Source organism: Cavia porcellus, unplaced genomic scaffold, assembly GCF_034190915.1.
Source record: "Cavia porcellus strain 051 isolate PalLab524CR breed Dunkin Hartley unplaced genomic scaffold, mCavPor4.1 scaffold_14, whole genome shotgun sequence".
Taxonomy (NCBI): domain Eukaryota; kingdom Metazoa; phylum Chordata; class Mammalia; order Rodentia; family Caviidae; genus Cavia; species Cavia porcellus.
Genome location: NW_026947497.1, coordinates 64,705,955 through 64,725,295, shown reverse-complemented (window position 1 = coordinate 64,725,295; position 19,341 = coordinate 64,705,955). Strand labels below are relative to the sequence as shown.

Here is a 19,341-nt window from a genome sequence, read left to right as displayed (position 1 = left end):
TGATACTCCTTTCTTTCCTGAGAATTGTTGCTTTGAGTTTCTGTGCTTTCCCCTACCAATCCTGTGGCTACCTTAAGTATCATCACAGTTCTGTTGCTACTATGTAACAGAGTTAATTTCTGGTGATCTTTTGTTTCCACTCTTAGTAGTTCTCTTTCTGGGAGAGTATTTTTCTACAGACTTAGCAGAGTGGTAATGTTTTACTCAAACTTGACTACCTGAGTTCTAAATAAAACTTGTGCAATCTTCCTGAAATATTTGTTTTATAACATACATGCAAGTTTTGAATCTTTTTAGAAATTTAGTAATTTTTGTGTTCTGTTTTGTTATTTTGGAGACAAGGTCGCACTAAAATAGTTCAGGCTGGTCTTGACGTCCAGACTGGCCTCAAACTCAGAGGCTTCTGCCTCAGCCTCCCCAGTATCAGAATTACAGTTGTGTACCACTTTGCCTGGCTGAATTTGAATCTTTAGAACAAAAATCTTTTGACTGATAATAATTTTGTGAGTCAGATTGTTGTATCCAAGCAGTATAAAATGAGAATGATATTGTCCTTTTAAGTTTCAGTACCCGTGGGGGAGTGGTGTCTTGACTCCTATGCATACCAAAGTCATTGGATCCTGTGTCCTTTGTAAAAGATAATGCACGATTTCATATGCCTTCTGCACATCTGCTAATGACTTAATACTTTAAATCATTTTAGATGATTTAAATATCTAGTACAATACCATATACATAATTGGTGTGCTATATTGCATAACTTATGTAGGCAAAAATGTATTCTGTGACCTGAAAATACAGGGGGCTTTTTTTGAACTGTTTGTATATCTTTTTGAGCACATGTTTGTAATTCATGCAGACAGTAGGCCTTCTTTGGCCAAGGGTTCTGCATACAAGGATTCAGTCAGCTGCACATAGAAAAGATACTTTAAGAAGCTTTTAGTGGTCGTCTGTAGACTTATGTTACCACTTCTCTTAGTCTCCCAGTTGGGCATGCTTCTGCACCTACTTTAAACTGCATTGATTCTTTTTTGTCTTTTTGAGACAGGATCTCACAGTGTAGTTCAAGCTGGTCTTGAGCTCACTTTGTAGCCCAGGCTGGTCTCAAACTCACAGTGATCCTCCTTTCTCAGCCTCCCAAGTGCTGAGATTACAGAGATGTGCCACCACGCCCGGCTGCATATAGGATTGAGTGTTTGGAAGAATGTTTCTACTTCGTTTTAGTAAATGCACAATGTCTCTGATCCTAATGATAATTGGGAGTCTGAAGCAGGATGCTTACGTATTTGAAGCTACTAAGACCTTATCTCAAAATATTAAAGGAGCTGAGGACATAGCTCAGTGACCAGAGTGCTTGTGTAGTATATGTAAGTTTCTGGACACAGTGCCCATACTGTAGTAAATAAATGCATACATCCATCCTAAGTTTCTGTGTTTCCTGACTTATGCCCTGGCAGTGTGTGTTGGAAGGTGTTATATTTTTGTTTTGATAATAGCTGGTATAAAGGAAGTGTTAATAAAAATAATAAAGATACCATCAAAGCACTTTTCTTGTTCTAACATTAATGGAATCTAGGAACAGGGCTTTAATTACATTATCCATAAATTTATGTCTGCTATTCTATAATGATACTTATTTACTGAATCAGTAGCAATGCAAAAGTTCATTATATGCTGTCTTCTCTTTTGTATTCCCAATAAAATGATAGAGTGAAAGATTAAAGCTTGATGTAACTTACTGGGATATTTTGCTAACCTGTGACAGTTTAGTTTAAGGGTGACTTTTGAAAAGGAATCAGTCTGTAACTGGAATAGAGTGGAAATTTTTAGTTCAGCTGAAGTGATCAATGGAGTTAAATGGAAACCAATTTTAAACAAGAGCTAATGGGCCCAAGTAGAAGGAAGTTTTGAGTAGGAGGTATAATAGAGTGCTTCATCTCCCTTTCTGTTACTATTTAAGTTTTTTCCCCTTTGCTTTGTTTAACAATTCATGTGGCACTGTGCAGAAGCCTTTTTCTTTTTTCTTTTTTTTTTTTTTTTGGTCTTTGTGAGACTAGGTCTTATTATGTAGTTCAGGCTGGCCTTGAAATTACATTGTAGCCCAGGCTGACCTCGAACTCACAAGAGATACTCCTGCCTCAACCTCCAGACTGCTAGGATTACAGCTGTGCACACTACACCTAGTCTTCCTTTCAGGAGTCTTGTGGCTAAAGTTGCTGTTTGATCGCAGCCAGAAAGAGTCTTTAAATTTGAAATTGTCATCCTGAGCTTTCATCTTGACCTTTGACTGAATTAGGAGGATTGGGAATTCTAGGTCAGCATGGGTTGCATCGTGAGACCCAGCACCTTCTCCGCAAAAAATAAATTTTAAAAATTAGGAAGAAAATCTCTATTGACTGTTATCTTTTTAGAAGTAGGTGTCTGTCCTATTAATGTGTTAATTTCCAGCAGATCCTGAGACTACCTCAGAAACAAAAACTCATTAAAATCACTTTTATAGCAGAGATGCTTAAAAATTGGTTATCCTGTGGTGTACTTATATCCAGTAGAAAAAATATTTATTTTCTGGCCCTCCCCTTACCTAGATTTCTTCCTCTGTTAACTTGCCAGGAAGAAAATAGGCCCTGTTTGTAGTACCCTCTTAGTAACTGGTACTGTGCTCTTCTGAACTTTGCTGTGACCTGTTATTTGTTGCTATGTTACACATATGGCATTCAGGCCCATCTCTTCCTTAGTGCTGCCAGTATCTTTTGAGTACAGGTGTTGCTGTTTCCCGTTAAACCACGTTGGCCCTGACTACTGGTCAGGAAAATGAGATTGGAATGATTCGGTGGCCTCTTCTGAGATGTTCTGTGGTTAAGTGGCAGGGTCCACTTGCAGGTCCTGGCTCTGTTTCCTGCAGGTGCTTTACTTTACATCACTGTGCTCTGCTGACTGGAGAGTACCCCTTTCTCTCAGCTCCCTGCCCCTTTGTGGTGGCCTTCTTTGGGTTTTCTGTGAGATCTCCAAGGCTACCTCGCTGGAGGTGCTTGGTCAGGCTGCTTCTCTCACACTAGATGCTCCCTTGCCTCCTGGTCATGTGCCAGCTGAAATGTCACCTTTCCAGAGAGACTTCCTTCTTCACGTGCTCTGAAAGGTCTTCGTTTTGTTTGTTTGTTTGTTTGTTTTTGTACTGGAAATTGAACTCAGGACCAAGTGCTTGCCAGGCAGGCACAGCACTGTTAATCCTTAACCCTGGCCCAGTTGGTCCACTCTTAAGATGTGGTACAGTTTTGTCCCATCCCGTACGCCTTGTTGTTGGTGTATAAACATCATAAAGCAGGTTCCCTGTTCTGAGCCTTACTGTGCTCTTTACATTGGATCATGACTGACCAGCCAAAGGCTCTCCCTAAGTTTCATAGGGGTGAGGGTGCTATTCCCCCATTGGGATCCTGGGTATGCTCTAACTCAGGGGTGGAGCTGGGCCTCAATACTGGGCCTGCTAGTAGGTATTCCAGCCTTCTGGTATTGGTTCTCTGTAATTCATAGCTCAGAGGGTAGCCAGAGGGTCATAGAATTATGCTGTCCTAATAAAACAGTCGACAAGAATTTTGAATTTCATGTACTTTTTTTGTATCATAAAATACTCTTTTGTGTTCCTCTTCAACCATTTTAAAAATGTAAAAGCCATTTTTTATTTACAGGTATGTTTAGGGTCCCAAAGAGCACTCTGTATTTAGAGGCTGTCTTTAAGAGAACCTGTGAATGGGATTTTGCTTGTAGCTGTCCTCAAGGCTCTCAGTTATGATCGGTCCTGTGGGCTCTGGGTGCAGGCAGTCTCATACTCTCCCTGTGCTGTTCCAGTTTTAGTATGTGTGCTGTCCGAATGAGCACTTCCTCATACTCTTCCCATATCAGGGCACAGCAGGCACTGCTCCCCAGCAGTGCAAGTGCAGCAATTGTGCCAAGCAAGCCTACCAGGTGTCTCCACGCAGGACTCATCACAGATCTGGGTGTTGCAGAGTGTTGTTGCTGATCTGGACATTGTAGGTAGCCTGTGCTACCTTGTATGAGCCAGGATCGCCCTCAGAAGGAAGGCGAATGTTTATCAACCTGGTTCACATGAACACTTAGGTACAGCGGCCTGCCTTTGTTAGCAGTGAGCTGTTGGTAGAACTGTTAAGCATTACAGGCACTGTGCGTGGTAATCATTTGTTCTGTAACTTCATGTGCTGTCTACATTGACACTTCCGTTTTTTGTTTTTTGGTACTCGGAAATGAAATCACGATCTTGTACTTATTAGGCAAGCACTTGAGCCACTGAACTAAATCCCTGGCCCTACATGGCACTTTTGCTTTTCACTCTGGAAATTATCTGCCTCATTTCCAGTTTCTGTGGGTTTTCTCTTGTTCTCCCTGAGAGTAGCTTTTGGATTTTGGAATTGCCTATTCTTAAAAGGCAGTAACAGTCTAACTAGATCATTATAGGAATTCATTTCCTTCCTTCTCTTTTTCCTTCCCACCTTTTCTCTTTCCTTTTTTTACTCACTTCCTCAATAATCCAGAACATTGCTTTGTTTTACAAATTCTTTTTTTTGTGTGCGGGGCGGGGGGGGGGGGTGGTCACCACACAGAATGGAACTCACGACCTAGTGCTTGTCAGGCAGGCTCTTATAACAACTGAGCTGAATCCCCACCCCGTTTTACCAATTCTTAGGAAACACAAGGCCTCACCAAGACCCTTGGATGATCGCTACTATGATATTAGATCAAGTAATAATTAATTATAAACATATTGCTGAAAATTTTACATTATCTGAACTTTGAATTTCTACCCCCTCTGTATTTCTATGTGAAATTATAGTTTACTAAGATATTAAGGATAGCTATGTTTTAATAGTGCTTTGTTTTGTTGGGCTTCCCTCTGTCTGTTAGTGGTTTTTAGACTGGAAAGACTTCAGATAACCTGCACAGCAATCACTTGTTTTAAATTACATGTTTTGCTTTTGCAGATGAGCAGGATGAAGAAACCGTTACAACAGGAGGAAAGGTAAATATTTAGACCTAGCATAAGAACACATTCTCTAGGTCCTGTGTACAAAGCAGAAATACTGAACTGAAAGTATTGTAAGAAATTTTTTTATTTTGTTTTTCTGTCTTTTTGAGAAAGGGTCTTGCTGTGCAGTTCAGGCTGGCCTTGAGTTCGTTTTCTAGCCCAGGCTGGTCTCAAACTCGAAATGATCCTCCTGCTTCAACTTCTCGAGTGTTGGGATTGCAGGTGTGCGCTAGCACGCCTGGCAAACAATTCCATAGCCAGACCTTTTTTTTTTTTTTTTTTTTTTTTTTTTTTTTTTTTTTTTTTTTGGTACTGGGGGTCAAACTTGTGACTGCACACTTGCAAGGCAGTCACTTATGCCACTGAGCTAAATCCCCAGCCCTGTCCTAAGAAATTTTGAGGCCCTTTTGATTTGGAATTTTTGCTCCCTCCCGCCCACGCTCAGGCAGTCCTCCTGCTTCAGATTCTTCAGTGGCTGGGACTAGCAACCACCACACCCAGCTCAGTCTTCTGTTTAATTCTCTCCTAGAGTAGTTAATTGTCTTCCTACGTCTCTAAAGTGTTATTGAGAGGAATCGTCTTAGGTGATGTCCTTCACATGATAAAGTTTCTTGTTCCATCTGGATGTCAGAAACTTGTTTGCTCCATGGCACATTGTCCTATACCTATGATCTCAGCTACTTTGAAGGCTGAGGCAGGAGGAGCATCTCAAGTTCAGGCATTCAGATAGGCAAGAACCTATCTGAAAGTAAAAGTAAGGAAGGACAGGGGGTGTAACTGAGTGGCAGAGTGCTTTCCTAACATAGGCAAAAAAATAGCACTACTTTTTATAGTATTTCTGATAAAGATGTTCACTTAAAATCTAGGTATGAAGAATCGATCAGTGGATCTTACTGTGTAATTCAGGCTACCCTTGAATTTGTGGCAATCCTGCCTCAACCTCCTGAGTGTTGAGATTACAGGCATGTGCTACCACACCTGCTTAAGATTTTAAAATACTCTATTTGAGATGATTGGTCTAGATTTGTTCAAATACTTAATATCCTGAAATGTCCAAGGAAAAAGCAGGCTGATTAAAAGATTTTACATTACATATGTTATTCATATTTCTTACATTTTGTATTGAGATGGTTTTAGGACCACTGAACCTCTTGGAATATAAACCGTAGTTAGCAATATTGTTTAAGAGTAATTGTTGGCTTGTATCATGTTGCCTGTTTGGCTCAAGGAATGAATTTTTAATTACTGTAAAACAGAATCATCGCTTGCAAGATTTTTATAAATGAAATATAATTTACTAGCTTGGGGATCATGTCCTCCCCCCAGGTGGTGTGGTGGTAGGGAGTAGTGTGCAGAAGATTTAGTGCCCAGGACTCTGCCTTGTAGTGTGCTTGGCCTCCTGCTAGATGAGTGGAGCAGGGATTTAGGTTTGTGACCTGGGATTGGGTAAAATTGGACAAGTAGGAAGTTACGTGGAGAGATTTGGGCTATAAAGTCCAAGTCTTGATTACAGAAACAGCCTTTCTTCAATTAATTTGCTAGTTAATCTTAGGAGGTACTTGTCTTTGGTTCCTTCATCTATAAAAGGAGAAATGAAGGCTGTGTCAGCTGCCTGTTTGTGCCTTAAAAGCTATGAAATGTTTTTACTTCAAAATTGTTTTTTTATCCCTGAAATTGAATCACCTAGCCTTTTATTTGACCTAATATCAAAATGTTGTGTATTTATCTCTGTAGTTCTTTCTCTCAACTTTGGCTTCTTTTCTGTAGGAAGATGAAGATCCTAGCAAAGGGGATCAGAGTCGGTCGGTTGACCCTGGTGAAGATAATGTCACCGAGCAAACCAATCACATTATTATCCCCAGCTACGCCTCGTGGTTTGATTATAACTGGTGAGTGGGCTGCCTGCCCCCTAAACATGGAGCTGAGTCCTGGAAGCACTGCCCTTTGAGTCAGCGTCTGTCACTCTGCCCAAGTCCCTTGTCCAATGGAAGTGATTGGTGTCTACCTAAAACCATTTAAGGATGAAAATTGTAGTTTAGGGTTAAAAAATTTTTTAATGATTTAACTCAAATCATTTAAATTTACTATAATTAAGAGAAGCAAATGCTTGAGTAATTCATAATTATAAAATATTGGTATTTATTGTGTGGTTTTAGAATGTTAAATGAGTTAACCAAAAGTCTATGTACTATGTAACCAAAAGTACCATGGGGTTGGACTCAGGGCCTTTGCAGTCCTTTTCCAAAACAGGGCCCCAGTAAGTCCCTAAATTACCTAGCTTGGACTTGAACTTGTACATCTAGAGATGCAGTCTCACAGAGTCTCCCTGCCTCCCAGCCTCACACTGGTTTTCATCTGTTTATTTGGAGACAGTTTCTGTTGGGACAGTCCAGTCTAGACTCACACCACTGATGCATCCCATGCTGGCTTCACTGGCATTGCAGGTATACTGTATGCCACCTCATGTAGCTGTAATTGAATTTTAAGCAGTAACATTTTAACCTTAGGAACAAAAATAATAAACCCTCAAGTGTGAAAAACAGGATTACAAAAAAACAGACCTCCTTAGATCTTGCTGTGGTTCACAGCAACCATTGTAACATCCTGGAGAATGGTTCAAAATAATCTTGGACACTGTGTTTTTGAATGCTTAACAGGTGTGTCTGTTTAGTCTCAGAGTTTTTGTTCGTTTGTTTGTGGTACCTAATCCTGCCTGTCCTTTCCGCATTGTTGTTAGCTTCTTTCAAGTAACTTCACAAAGGGTCTGTGCTTGGGTGATAACTATTATTCAAACCTTGTGGTTTAGTTATTTTTCACCTGTTCTTAATGACTGTTACATTATTCTTTAATAAGTACTATTTTTAATGTTACTTATATATGTCTAGAAGCTTTATAAATATTGTTTATTTACATATTTATTTTTGACTGTGCTGAGTGTCAGACCAGGGCCTCAGGCTGTCTGGACAAACACTGCCATTGAGCAGAGATTTTTTTTTTTTTTTTTGGTCTTTTTCCTCTTTATCGGTACTGGGATCAAACTCACGACTGCCTGCTTTTAAGGCAGGCGCTTATGCTGCTGAGCTAAATCTCCAGCCCCCTGAGCAGAGATTCTTTGCTTTGTAAAATTCTTTGCTTGACAATTTAAAATAATGTTATATGGCTGGAGCTGAGTGTGGTGGCACATGCCTGTAATCCTAGCACTTGGAAGGCTGAGGCAGGGGGATCATTGCAAGTTTGAGACCAACCTGGGCTGCAAAGTGAGCTCAAGGCCAGCCTGAATTATACATAGTGAAATCCTGTCTCAAACAGAAAAGGAAGGGAAAAAAACCCCCAACATAGTAGGGCCGGTTATACAGCTCAGCATCACAGCGCCTGCCTAGCAAATGTGAGGTTCTGAGATTAATTCCCAGTACCAATAAAATAATACAGTAGATGATTTACTTAAGCTGTCAGCTTAGTTTTGTCCAGAAACAAGATACGGCTCACATAATGACTTTCCTACATGCCTTGAAAACTAACTGAATGCTATTGTAAATAGTTTTAATAAATGCATTCTGGGATACAATAGGTATCTAACTCTTCCACAAAAATCATTTTTCGGGTTGGGGATTTAGCTCAGCAGCATAAGCACCTGCCTTGCAAGCACGCAGTTGTTGAGTTCAATCTCTGATACCAAAAAATAAAAATTAAAAAAAAATCATTTTTCATTATATTCGCATAGAGATATTTTTAAAAATATACTTTTCAGTATCTTGTTGTTTATAGTTACTTGTTGAACTCAAAAATTTTAAACTAAGCCTGGCATGGTGACACATTAATCTCAGGAAATGGGGAATTGAGGCAGGAGGGTTGCAGTGAGCTCAAGGCCAGTCTGGGTTATGTAGCAAGTTCATGGACAGCCTGAACTACACAGTGAGACTCTGTCTCAAAAAAAAAAAAAAAGTTGTGGGCTGGAGATTTAGCTCAGTGGTACAAGCGCCGGCCTGGCAAGTGCGAGGTCTTGAGTTCAATCCCCCCCCCCCAAAGTTTATTTTAAACTTACGTTTTTGTTTCTCTTCCTTAGCAAGATTATGATTCTGAAATTAAATGAAACATTTTCATAACCTACTGTAATTTAATTAAAGAAATACTGATTAAAGTATGACATGCTTAACAGTAATTTGCTTTTTAAAAATATTCTGCCTTCAGGTGGCTTTTGCTAAATACCTTTATTCCAAAGTGGTACAATTTTGTTACATTAAGTTTAACAGATTTTAGGAACACACTAGCAGAGTAGCTTAAAATGACTTTTGTCAGCTGGACATAGTGGTACACACCTATAGTTTCAGCACTTAAGAGATTGAGGCAGAAAGATCGTTGCAAGTTTGAAACCATCCTGAGCTACTATGTGGCTATAGTTCATAGCTTGAACTGCATAGCAAAACCCTGTCTCAAAAACACCAAAAAAAAAAAAAAAAAAAAAAATCACTTATGTGAAGAACTAATTTTGTTTAGCCCTAAAATTAGAAAAAGGAAAAGGTATATAACAGTATTAGGGTTTTATAGGTTACAAGAACACTTGGTTTTTGTGATTACCTTTGCCTGTCACAGTCTGTGTTGTGAGACTTTGGTAGCAGAGGTGTTGGCTGTGTACAGGGAGCTGTCTTAACAGATGAGTTTACTGCCACCTCGCACAAATGGTTCGAGGTTTGGAGTCGATGATCGGACTTACTTAGAGACTCTGATCTTCCATATCCTACTTGTTCCTTCCACTATTTGTACTTCCTGAATGTGTCTCATTCTCAGCACCTGAAGAATTAGCTGCAACCACTTCAAAGCTTTTGAGAAAATACTTGGTAATAAAAATTCTTGTACATTTTACATTTTGGAAGGCTCCTCTAAACCTATAATAAAACATTGGGAGTTATGTTAGAACTACAGTGTGTCATTAGTTGCTAACAACTAATAATAAGCTTGAAGTAATTTTATGTATGTCTGCATAGCATTAATTTGCCTTACAGGTTGTCTTTCTAGTGTTTTCATATTTCACAGTATATATAGTATTTGGCAGCACAAATCCAGTAGAATGTGGATGTTAGGAAGCAATAGAAGAGTGAGTAGGTGGTGCTGCCTGTGCAGCTAGCCCTTGTCTGCAGGGCACTGCTTCTGGGATGTGCCACTTGGTTGGAGCCCTCAGATTCTACAGTCCCTCACAGAAAACTGATGCACAAATTACACACTGAGCCCCACGGCCCAAGCCTCCTCCCCACCTTTTTTTTTTTTTGAGACAGGGTTTCATTAAGTTGCCAGCTTTACCCAGTCAGGGCTTGAACTTGCAGTTCTCGTGGCCCAGCCTCCCTTATGTTTTAAGTTATCTTTGGGTTACTTGTAAACATCCTACCCAATGCAAATGCTTCATAAATGGTTTACATAAACTATCTACAGTTGTGGAAAGGACAAGACTAATATCTGCACATGTTGCTGGGGATTAAGTTCCAGGGCCTCAAGTGTGCCCAGCACATGCTCAGTCACTGAAATGCACTCCCAGCCAGAGACACAATGTCTTCATAATGAATGTTCTCAGTGTGTGCTTGGCTGAAACTTCTTATCCAGGGGAGAACACCAGGAGAGGAAAGATGACTTTGTTTGCAGAACAATTTTTTGTTGTTTTTGGTTTTTTTCCTTATAATCAGTACTCAACGTGTTGCATATCCTAAATGTGTGCTCAGAAACTAAAGTGGTGCCAGGAAAAAGCTTCAATTAGTATCTGAATCATTGTGTAGGGGTGGGATCATGCCTGTAATCCCAGCTCTCAGGAGGCTGGGGTAGGAGGATTGCTACAAGCTTGAGGTCAACCTGGACAACACTGCAAAGCAAGGCCCTGTCTCAAAAAATAAAAACAAGAAAAAAACCCCACCATTTTATGGGTAACACATGATTGTCTTTAGGCCTGATCATTTTATCTGGTCTCTACCATGCTTTTGACCTGTAAAATTTCATGACAAATTACCAGATGTTTTTATATGAAACTAAAGAAACTAAAATTAATCCTGTGCAGTTAGTGACTGTTTACCACAGGATTTTTGAGGTCTGGACAAAGGCACATTGATGTTAAGAGTCTGAGTAGCTGATTGTCCCAAACCATGCCTTGTGGCTGGCTAGTCCTTTCAACAGTTTGTTGCAGTGCTGACTACTGTGATTTTTGTTAACCAGTTTCCCAAGAACTCCTGTTTTGTGACTTTTTTTTTTTTTTTTTTTTTTGTCTTTTTCATTTTTATTGGTACTGGGGATCGAACTCACGACCGCCTGCTTGCAAGGCAGGTGCTTATGCCGCTGAGCTAAATCCCCAGCCCCTGTTTTGTGACTTTTAGTCTAATCATGATATGTTATGACAAGAATATAATAAAATATGTAGGTTTTAATGTATTGATAGAAGTTTTGAGTGTGGTTATGGAAATAGAGAAACTACTTCGGTAAATGTTGAGAGTAAAAAAGGTTTTTCGACTTCATTGTATTATTCTAGTGAAGAGGAAGAGCTCGACTAGTCCTGTTAATTTTGGCAAGTAGTGATCAGTTTTTGCATTTATCAGTTTTACTTTGAAAATTAAACAGTTGTAATCCAAATTGTAAGATATTAGTAGGTTTGGGGGACTTGGCTGTAATTCTAGCTGCTCAGGAGGCTGAGGCAGGAGAAGCAGAGCCAGCCTGGACCACTTTGAAAGACCCTGCTTCAAAATAAGGGGCACATTCCTGCAGTTCCAGTTTCTTGGGAGGCTGAGACTGGAAGATTGCAAATTTGATAATTTGAGGCCACCCTGAGTAACTTAGTTGCAAGACCCTGTCTAAAAATAAAAAGGGCCGGGCATGTAACTCAGTGGTGGGATGCTGCCTGGTAAGCTTGGCTTGGTTTCTAGTATTATTAAAAGGAAAAAAAAAAAAAAAAAGCCAGAAATGGTGGTGCCTTCCTATAATCCCAGAGCTTGCAAGGCCGATAGGAGAACCACTGTGAATTCCAGGCCATCCTGGCTGTACGGAAATTCTGTCTCAAAAAACTCAAAGCAAAGATAGAAGGGTTAAGATTTTACTGTTTTTCAAAATTGACTCAGTCTGTTTTCCTTCTTTTCCTAGTATTCATGTGATTGAACGGCGCGCACTTCCTGAATTTTTCAATGGAAAAAATAAATCCAAGACTCCAGAAATGTAAGTCTCACACTTTAGATAAGTTTTGTTCCTGACAGGCATTCTTGAAGCACACTTGCTTTTCCTGAGTTTTGAAATGTTTGCCAATGTTTCAGTCCATTGAGAACGTTGTTCATCATTCATTTGCATAGGTTGTTTTTTGATTTTTTTTTTTTTTTTTTTTTTTTTTTTGAGACAGGGTCATGCTAGGTAGTTTAGGCTAGCTTTAAACCTGTATGCTCAAGATGTCCTCAAATTTGCAGTGATCCTCCTGCCTCAGCTGCCTGAGTGCTGGAATTACAGGTGTACCCCACCATATGTGGCTTACACAGCATTGTTTACCTCAAAGGAAATTGTAATTTTTTTTTTCTCTTGCTAAACTTTGAGTTATATTCATATCCCCATGCTGATAGTTAAAGGCAAAATTAAGTAAAGGATGTTTCTCCTGACAGCTCCTGACATGTGTTCACGGATGGATTTGTGTACAGTAATCCGGGAGAAAAAGCGATCTTGGCTTTTATCTCCACGATGAAAGCATGTTAGCTATGAGTGCACAATTGCATCTGAGTGGAGCTTAACAGGGTACAACAGGATTGGACTTTTGCATTGGAAATAGACAAACTTTGCTAGCAAAAATTCTTGTGTTTTCCTCGTCATTTATTGGCCTGTACTGTAGGAAGTGTAAATCACACTTCTCATACCATAAATGCCATTTACTGTGTCCTCATTACTGGTCAGTACAGGAGGGGCATGCAGTTCCTGCGTATGACCAGACAAGTAAGTGAATGGCTTAGTGCTTAAAGTTGTTAAGGAAATTGGCTTGTAATTTTCTACGTGAAATACTTAAGGTAGATAATTTAATGATAAATACTTTCTGCTCTTAGTTTATCCAAGCTAGTTACAAGTTCTAGTTTCTAATGTCAAAAATCAATTTAAGAGCTTTCTAAAATCAGACTCACAGATCTGGTGTAAGAAACAATATTTCTTTTGCCTATTTAAATGTGGTAAATTCTTCAGCTTTTTTGCCTGTTGTATTTGTAAATACTTAGACTTTTGTAGTTTTTCTTCAAAAGCATCATTTCCATTGCAGCCCATTCTGTTGCAGCTCACTGTGTTTGTTCACCCTCAGTGCTTGTGTGTCCAGCTGGCTCTCAGGAGCCTTTCTGCAGAGGGTGTGCTTTCTGCTGTATCAGAGCCAGCCACAGGCTGCCAGGTGCTTTTACTCCTGTGCCAGGAACTCGTGCTAGGTCTCAACTCAGGGTGTTTGAAGATTTTATGACAAAAGTGCTTGCATAGATTGTGGAAATTGTGGCAGGGTCTTGATTTTTATTTCTTTTTTTGAGAATGTTCTTGTCTTACCTCTGACTTTGGCCTCATAGATTCTGCTTGTTGCCTCACAAGTTCTATCTCAAAAGAGCTGTCACAGAAAGGTTTCCGTAGATTTAGTCAGAGGCCGGTCCATGTGTGGTTCCAGGGAGACTAGCGAAGAGGGGAGTCTGAGCACGCAGACTGCAGAGCCAGTGTTCAGTTCTGGCTCTGCCTGTTTTGCCCCACACTCCAAGGTAGTCGGCTAAGTATGCTTCAGTTTTCTTATCCGACACTGTGGGCACGGTGCCTGCTTTATGCAAAGATTTGGAGTATATATTGAGACACTGTGCACATCCTTAAAACTGCTCTTGGCACATAGTATGGGAAGTTCATGGGAGACATCCGAGTACCCATGGATAAGCTGTGGATTCTGCATCTGAGTCCACATGTATCCATTCATCTCTGTGACCAATTTCTTATTTGCCACTTGCCTTTAACATTGTCTTATGGCTTTACTTTGAGTATAAGTTACTCAATACAAAATTGTAACCAAGAAGGTAAAGTGATCTTTAAAAATCAGGATTGTTGGGGCTGGGGATTTAGCTCAGCGGCATAAGCACCTGCCTTGCAAGCAGGCAGTCGTAAGTTCGATCCCTGGTACCGATAAAAAGGAAAAAAACAAAACCCCAAACAAACAAACAAAAAAAAATCAGGATTGTTTGCATTAAAGATAATTAAGTAGAAAATTATTTTAAAATGTAAACAAAAGATATCAGTGGTGGGGTGGTGCCACGTGATCCCAGCCCTTGGGAGGCTAAAGCAGGACGAGCGGAGTTTAAGCCAATCTGGAGTAGCTAGCTGAGTTCAAGGCTAGCCTGAATTGAATAGTGAGCCTGGTCTCAAAAAAAAAATAAAAGGATAGTTTTGCTGTAACACACCCCTACCCCAGATGGACAGAGTGGACACAAAGTAGTACTAGAAAACATGATTTTCATCTAAAATATGCAGATTTGAGCCCCAGGAGCTGTCTGTCGTCTTACTGTTGGCGTCATCCTGTACACCTGAAAGGGGTGGGCAAAGATTTATGGCAAGGCCACTTTCTGTCCTTTAGAGCTTGGTTAACCTTGTCGTTTCATCAAAACAGCCTCCCTGCTTACCTTAGCTGCAGCATTAATAGCTACTGAATGTGGTCGTCCTGGTCTCTGAATTTTTCTTGTGTGTGGTTGTGAGGAGTCTGAATTGTGATTCTGCTATCACTCCTGAAAGGATGCCTGTCCTCTTATCAGTTGTGCTTTTGCTTTTGAGATACCTGGCGTATCGAAACTTTATGATCGACACGTATCGTCTGAATCCTCAAGAATATCTGACCAGCACTGCCTGTCGGAGGAACTTGACTGGAGATGTGTGTGCCGTGATGAGGTAGTGTGTCCTCTGCTCACAGGTCGCTGGCTGCTTGTGTTTCCTATGTATTGCCATGTCACATGGGGCTGATTAACCTAGACGTTTGCCTGCTTAATAAAATATCTTAGGATGTACTATATTTTAGGGTTCAGTATTTTTAATACCGAGTTTTCTAAATTATACAGTTTCCACATTTTATTTTATAGCCAAATCATAAAATGACCAAAAGTGGGAAGTGTATAAACTGTCTAAAGAAAATACTAAAATGTAGCTAATCTGCTATAATTCGAAGTGTGTGTGAGTTCATGTACGGGATCTAAAAGAACATTTATTCTCCTTGTTTCCACAAATAAAATACTAGGCATTTGACTAGGTTTTGAGGTTCTCTATTACCAAACTTAAAAGATTTGTTAAAATTATCCCTCATCTAAAAAAACAAATTTTTTAGGTATTCTGGTTGTTTACAACCTGCAGATAATAGCTTCACTTGTTTTTTCTTTTCTTTTTTAAATGATGCAAAACCTGTAGAGAACAAATTGAGTTTTTAGATTGTCATTTTCAGAGCTTTGTTTTTTTAGGGTTCATGCCTTCCTAGAGCAGTGGGGCCTGGTCAATTACCAAGTTGATCCAGAAAGTCGACCCATGGCAATGGGACCCCCTCCGACTCCTCACTTCAATGTATTAGCTGACACCCCCTCAGGGCTTGTGCCTCTGCATCTTCGATCACCTCAGGTACTGCTGCTGACTTTTCTTCTGATCTAATGGTAACAACCACTTTAAAGCTTCCTCTTGGTTTAAATCTTCCTCTTGGTTTAAATCGTCACTTTTATGCAGTAGTGGTGTTTGTGTTACTTTTTGGCTGACAGCTTGTGTGTGTGTCTCTGTGTGTGTGTGTGTGTGTGTGTGTGTGTGTGTGTGTGTGTGTGTGTGTGTGTGTTTGTATGTGTGTATGAGAGAGAGACAGAGAGAGTGTTTTCTGTTAAAAATGTTTTGAGTCCAGATGGTGTATAGTTGTGTGGTAGAACGTTTATGCATCATTCATGAGACCCTGGATTAGACCCCCGTACCACAAAATGAATGGGTGACTGAATGAATGATTGACTCCTTAAAATATTCAGTGTGTAAGGTTAGTTGTTCATCGGTTCTAAGAATCTCTGCCTTATCCTATCAAGTTATAGACTGATGTACATAGTCTTAACTTCTTTATTCTTCTTCTATACTCTCTGTAATCATGGAGAAAACACAAAATCTTCTAACATGTCATAGAAATGTGAATTTAAAACTCTTTATGATTTGACCAAAGATTTGGAAATATATATTCAGACACGTGTTATTAGTTAGTTAGAGACAGGGTCTCAGTATGTATTCCAGTCTGGCCTTAACTTGTGGTGGTCTTCCTGCCTTAGCCTCCCCAAGTGCTGGGATTATAGGCATGCAACACCACTCCCGGCTTCAGACACATGATAAAAATATAATTTTGCAAAATAAATTATAAGTAACATTAAGTTGGGATAACATGAACCTTCCATTCTGATAAGAGGATCATATTGAAGAAAAATCTGTCTTCTTTCTGTGTGATTTTATTAGACACCAAAAATAATGTTTTTTTGTAGTCTGAATTTGTTTTAGTAGTACAGTGTAATATTGACTGCTGTTTTAAGGTTAGAAAATTCAGTACTAATTTAAGTTGTCAGTGTTAAGTAACTTTTCTGTCCACTTACCTTTGAACAGATTAATGGAGTCATTTATCTTTATCTGACTCATGCATAGGTCCCTGCTGCTCAGCAGATGTTAAATTTCCCTGAGAAGAACAAGGAAAAACCAATAGATTTGCAGAATTTTGGTCTTCGTACTGACATTTATTCCAAGAAAACATTAGCAAAGGTAAGGATATTTTTAAAAGCTCCTGGATTAGTTCTTTGCTTCATTGTTTTTGTTGCTGTTGTTTGAAACTGGGTCTCACTCTTAAAGTTACTGTAACCCAAACTGGCCTTGAACTCATAGTAATCCTCATGTCTCAACCTTCCGACTGCTGGCATTATATAGGCGTGTACTACTATGCCAGGCATCTTTTTTTTTATTAGATAGGATCTTGCTGTGTAGCTTATTTGTCTGTCTGTCTTGTCTTTTGAGATAAACTGGCCTTGAACTCATGGCAATCCTCCTGCCTCATTCTCTCAAGGGCTGGGCTTACAGATGTGTGCCACCATACCCAGTTTACCTGATAGCAGTTTACAGCAGGCTAGGTTACATAGTGTGTCCCTGTGTCCAGAGAGAGATAGAGGAGAGAGAGGGAAGGGAAAGTGGATCGGAACAGGAATTAAAATATATTACGTACGTGTACCAACTCTGCGTAAGGAATGTCAGTATATAGTATGCACATATACTAACAAAAATACTTTTAATGAAGTAATGGACTTGCTGGAATTAGAATTAAGAACCTGTCAGAGTCTCATATATATAGACTGTCTTGTGTTGAAATCTGGAAATAAGTTCCTCTTTCAAATTACACTAAATATTCGTATTATGTTTATAACGTTACAGCATATTTATGATTGAATTAAAACACTGTTCTATGGTAACTTTCAAAGTAATTTGAGTATTTATAAATAATAGAAATAAAAAAGCCAAATTAAGCCAAAAGTCTTAATTGACAAGAAATCTTTAACTACCCAGTGACATTCTTAGGTGTTTTATTTATTGGGGACTTAGTGGTCCCTCTGTGGTTTGCATAAAAGAAAACCCTGAGGTTAAGTAATAACCCTGCTATGCTCCATCTGTATTCATCCTGGAAGGTAAATAGTTATTCTCTTTGTTTCCTTAGAGTAAAGGTGCTAGCGCTGGAAGAGAGTGGACAGAACAGGAGACCCTTCTCCTCCTGGAGGTAAGCAGATTAACGGTGGAGCCTTTTTTCATATAGATGTGTGTTAAGACTCTTGGATTAGCACTCTGAATGTTCATATGTGCGGTGCTCAGTTTAGGAGCTGTTTAATTGTGAGTAAGGTTGAAATGTTTCTGTGGTACCTTTAGGTAGACCTCTGCTTTGATAGCGTATCACAGTTTGTATTACTCCCATTTCACAAAACCAGTTGTTCGAAACATACTTTGACATTTCATTATTTAAAATTTTTTTTTTTTTTTTTCTTTCTCCTTTTTATCGGTACCCGGGATTGAACTCACGACTACCTGCTTGCAAGCCAGGCGCTTATGCGCAGAAACCGCTCTGGAGAGCTAAATCCCCAGCCCCTATTTTTAATTTTTTTGAGACAGGGTCTCACTGTGTAGTTCAAGTGACCTGGAACTCACTGTGCAGCTCTGACTGGCCTGTAATTCACAGCATTCCTCCTGCCTCAGCCTCCAGAGAGCCGGAGTTATAGCCATTCACCACCATTCCTAGCTCACTTTGTTTATTAAAATGGCTTTTGTAACTTAACAAGGAAATGTTTAAATGATCTGGCTTCTTCTGTTGTCGCAAGTGTGTATCAGTGAGTTTGGTCTTAGCTGTCTCTGCCTTGGTTGGCACTACAGTGCTACCACTGCTTGTGCACCCTGAGAACTATGCCAAGGTAAAGACAGACGCAGTGACGGCCTCGCTGCTGTGCGAGTTTTGACCTTAAACCCCTCCTGAAAGGAATCTGGTGTCTGATAATCCCCAGTCGTATTTGAGATAAAGTGGGCCTGGTGACGTCTCTATATGTATATACTTATTTTTCATTTCATTTTATTTTGACATCTTGGTTTCTATATAGTGCTTTGTTTGAGTTGCTCAAGTTGTTCCAGCTGGAGGGTTCTACTAAAAGCCATTAATGTCAAATTAATGTATTTTCTTTCTTTTCTGTGCCCCTTTTCTGTTTTTTTCCTCATGTACGATCTGTATCTTATCTCCTGCCCCATATGATCAAAGTTAGAGTTTTCGTTACAAGGTTTTTGCTCTTTTATTTTCATTTTTGCGTTGACAACTGGTATTATTCCTAGAGCCTCTTTCCTACCAACCTCGTTTATTTTAGGTCTCTCTTTAGTCACACATGCCATGGATGTTAGCAGAGAAGAACAACATTGCAGTACTTGTGCAGGAATATTACTTGCTTGTGGCTGTTTTGGATCTTTGGCTCTTGGGAGAAATCTAATTGTGTAATCTGACTCCTGTGGGGCTCACAGTTCTCTTCTCTTCTCCATTGAGGATTAGTGAATAGTAGCTACAGCATAAGGCAAGGATGATAGAGTGTGGTTTTCCATGGACGTCTCAGAAATCTGCAAAACCCTTGGACAAGAGCACGTTTCCCTTTCTGCATCTAGAACCTGCACTATGGTTGATTTTTGTCTTAGACAAGCAGTCGACTACACACACATCACCTGCCCCTGCACAGGGAGTGAAAACTTTACCAGCAGCTTTGTTTGCCACCAGTGCCTCAAATTACATAGTTAGTTTAGGGTAATTA

At 39.7% G+C, this 19,341-nt stretch overlaps 1 protein-coding gene across 1 annotated transcript in view; it reads left to right on the top strand.

Moving 5' to 3' along the window:
- Smarcc1 (SWI/SNF related, matrix associated, actin dependent regulator of chromatin subfamily c member 1) overlaps positions 1-19,341 on the top strand; it is a 133,017-nt gene that overhangs the window by 53,988 nt on the left and 59,688 nt on the right. Inside the window, exons 13-19 of the mRNA XM_003477042.5 lie at positions 4,992-5,029; positions 6,803-6,924; positions 12,143-12,214; positions 14,807-14,920; positions 15,481-15,634; positions 16,673-16,786; positions 17,727-17,786. Of these exons, the coding sequence (XP_003477090.1) occupies positions 4,992-5,029; positions 6,803-6,924; positions 12,143-12,214; positions 14,807-14,920; positions 15,481-15,634; positions 16,673-16,786; positions 17,727-17,786 (674 nt within the window). The remainder of the gene's footprint in view (positions 1-4,991; positions 5,030-6,802; positions 6,925-12,142; positions 12,215-14,806; positions 14,921-15,480; positions 15,635-16,672; positions 16,787-17,726; positions 17,787-19,341) is intronic.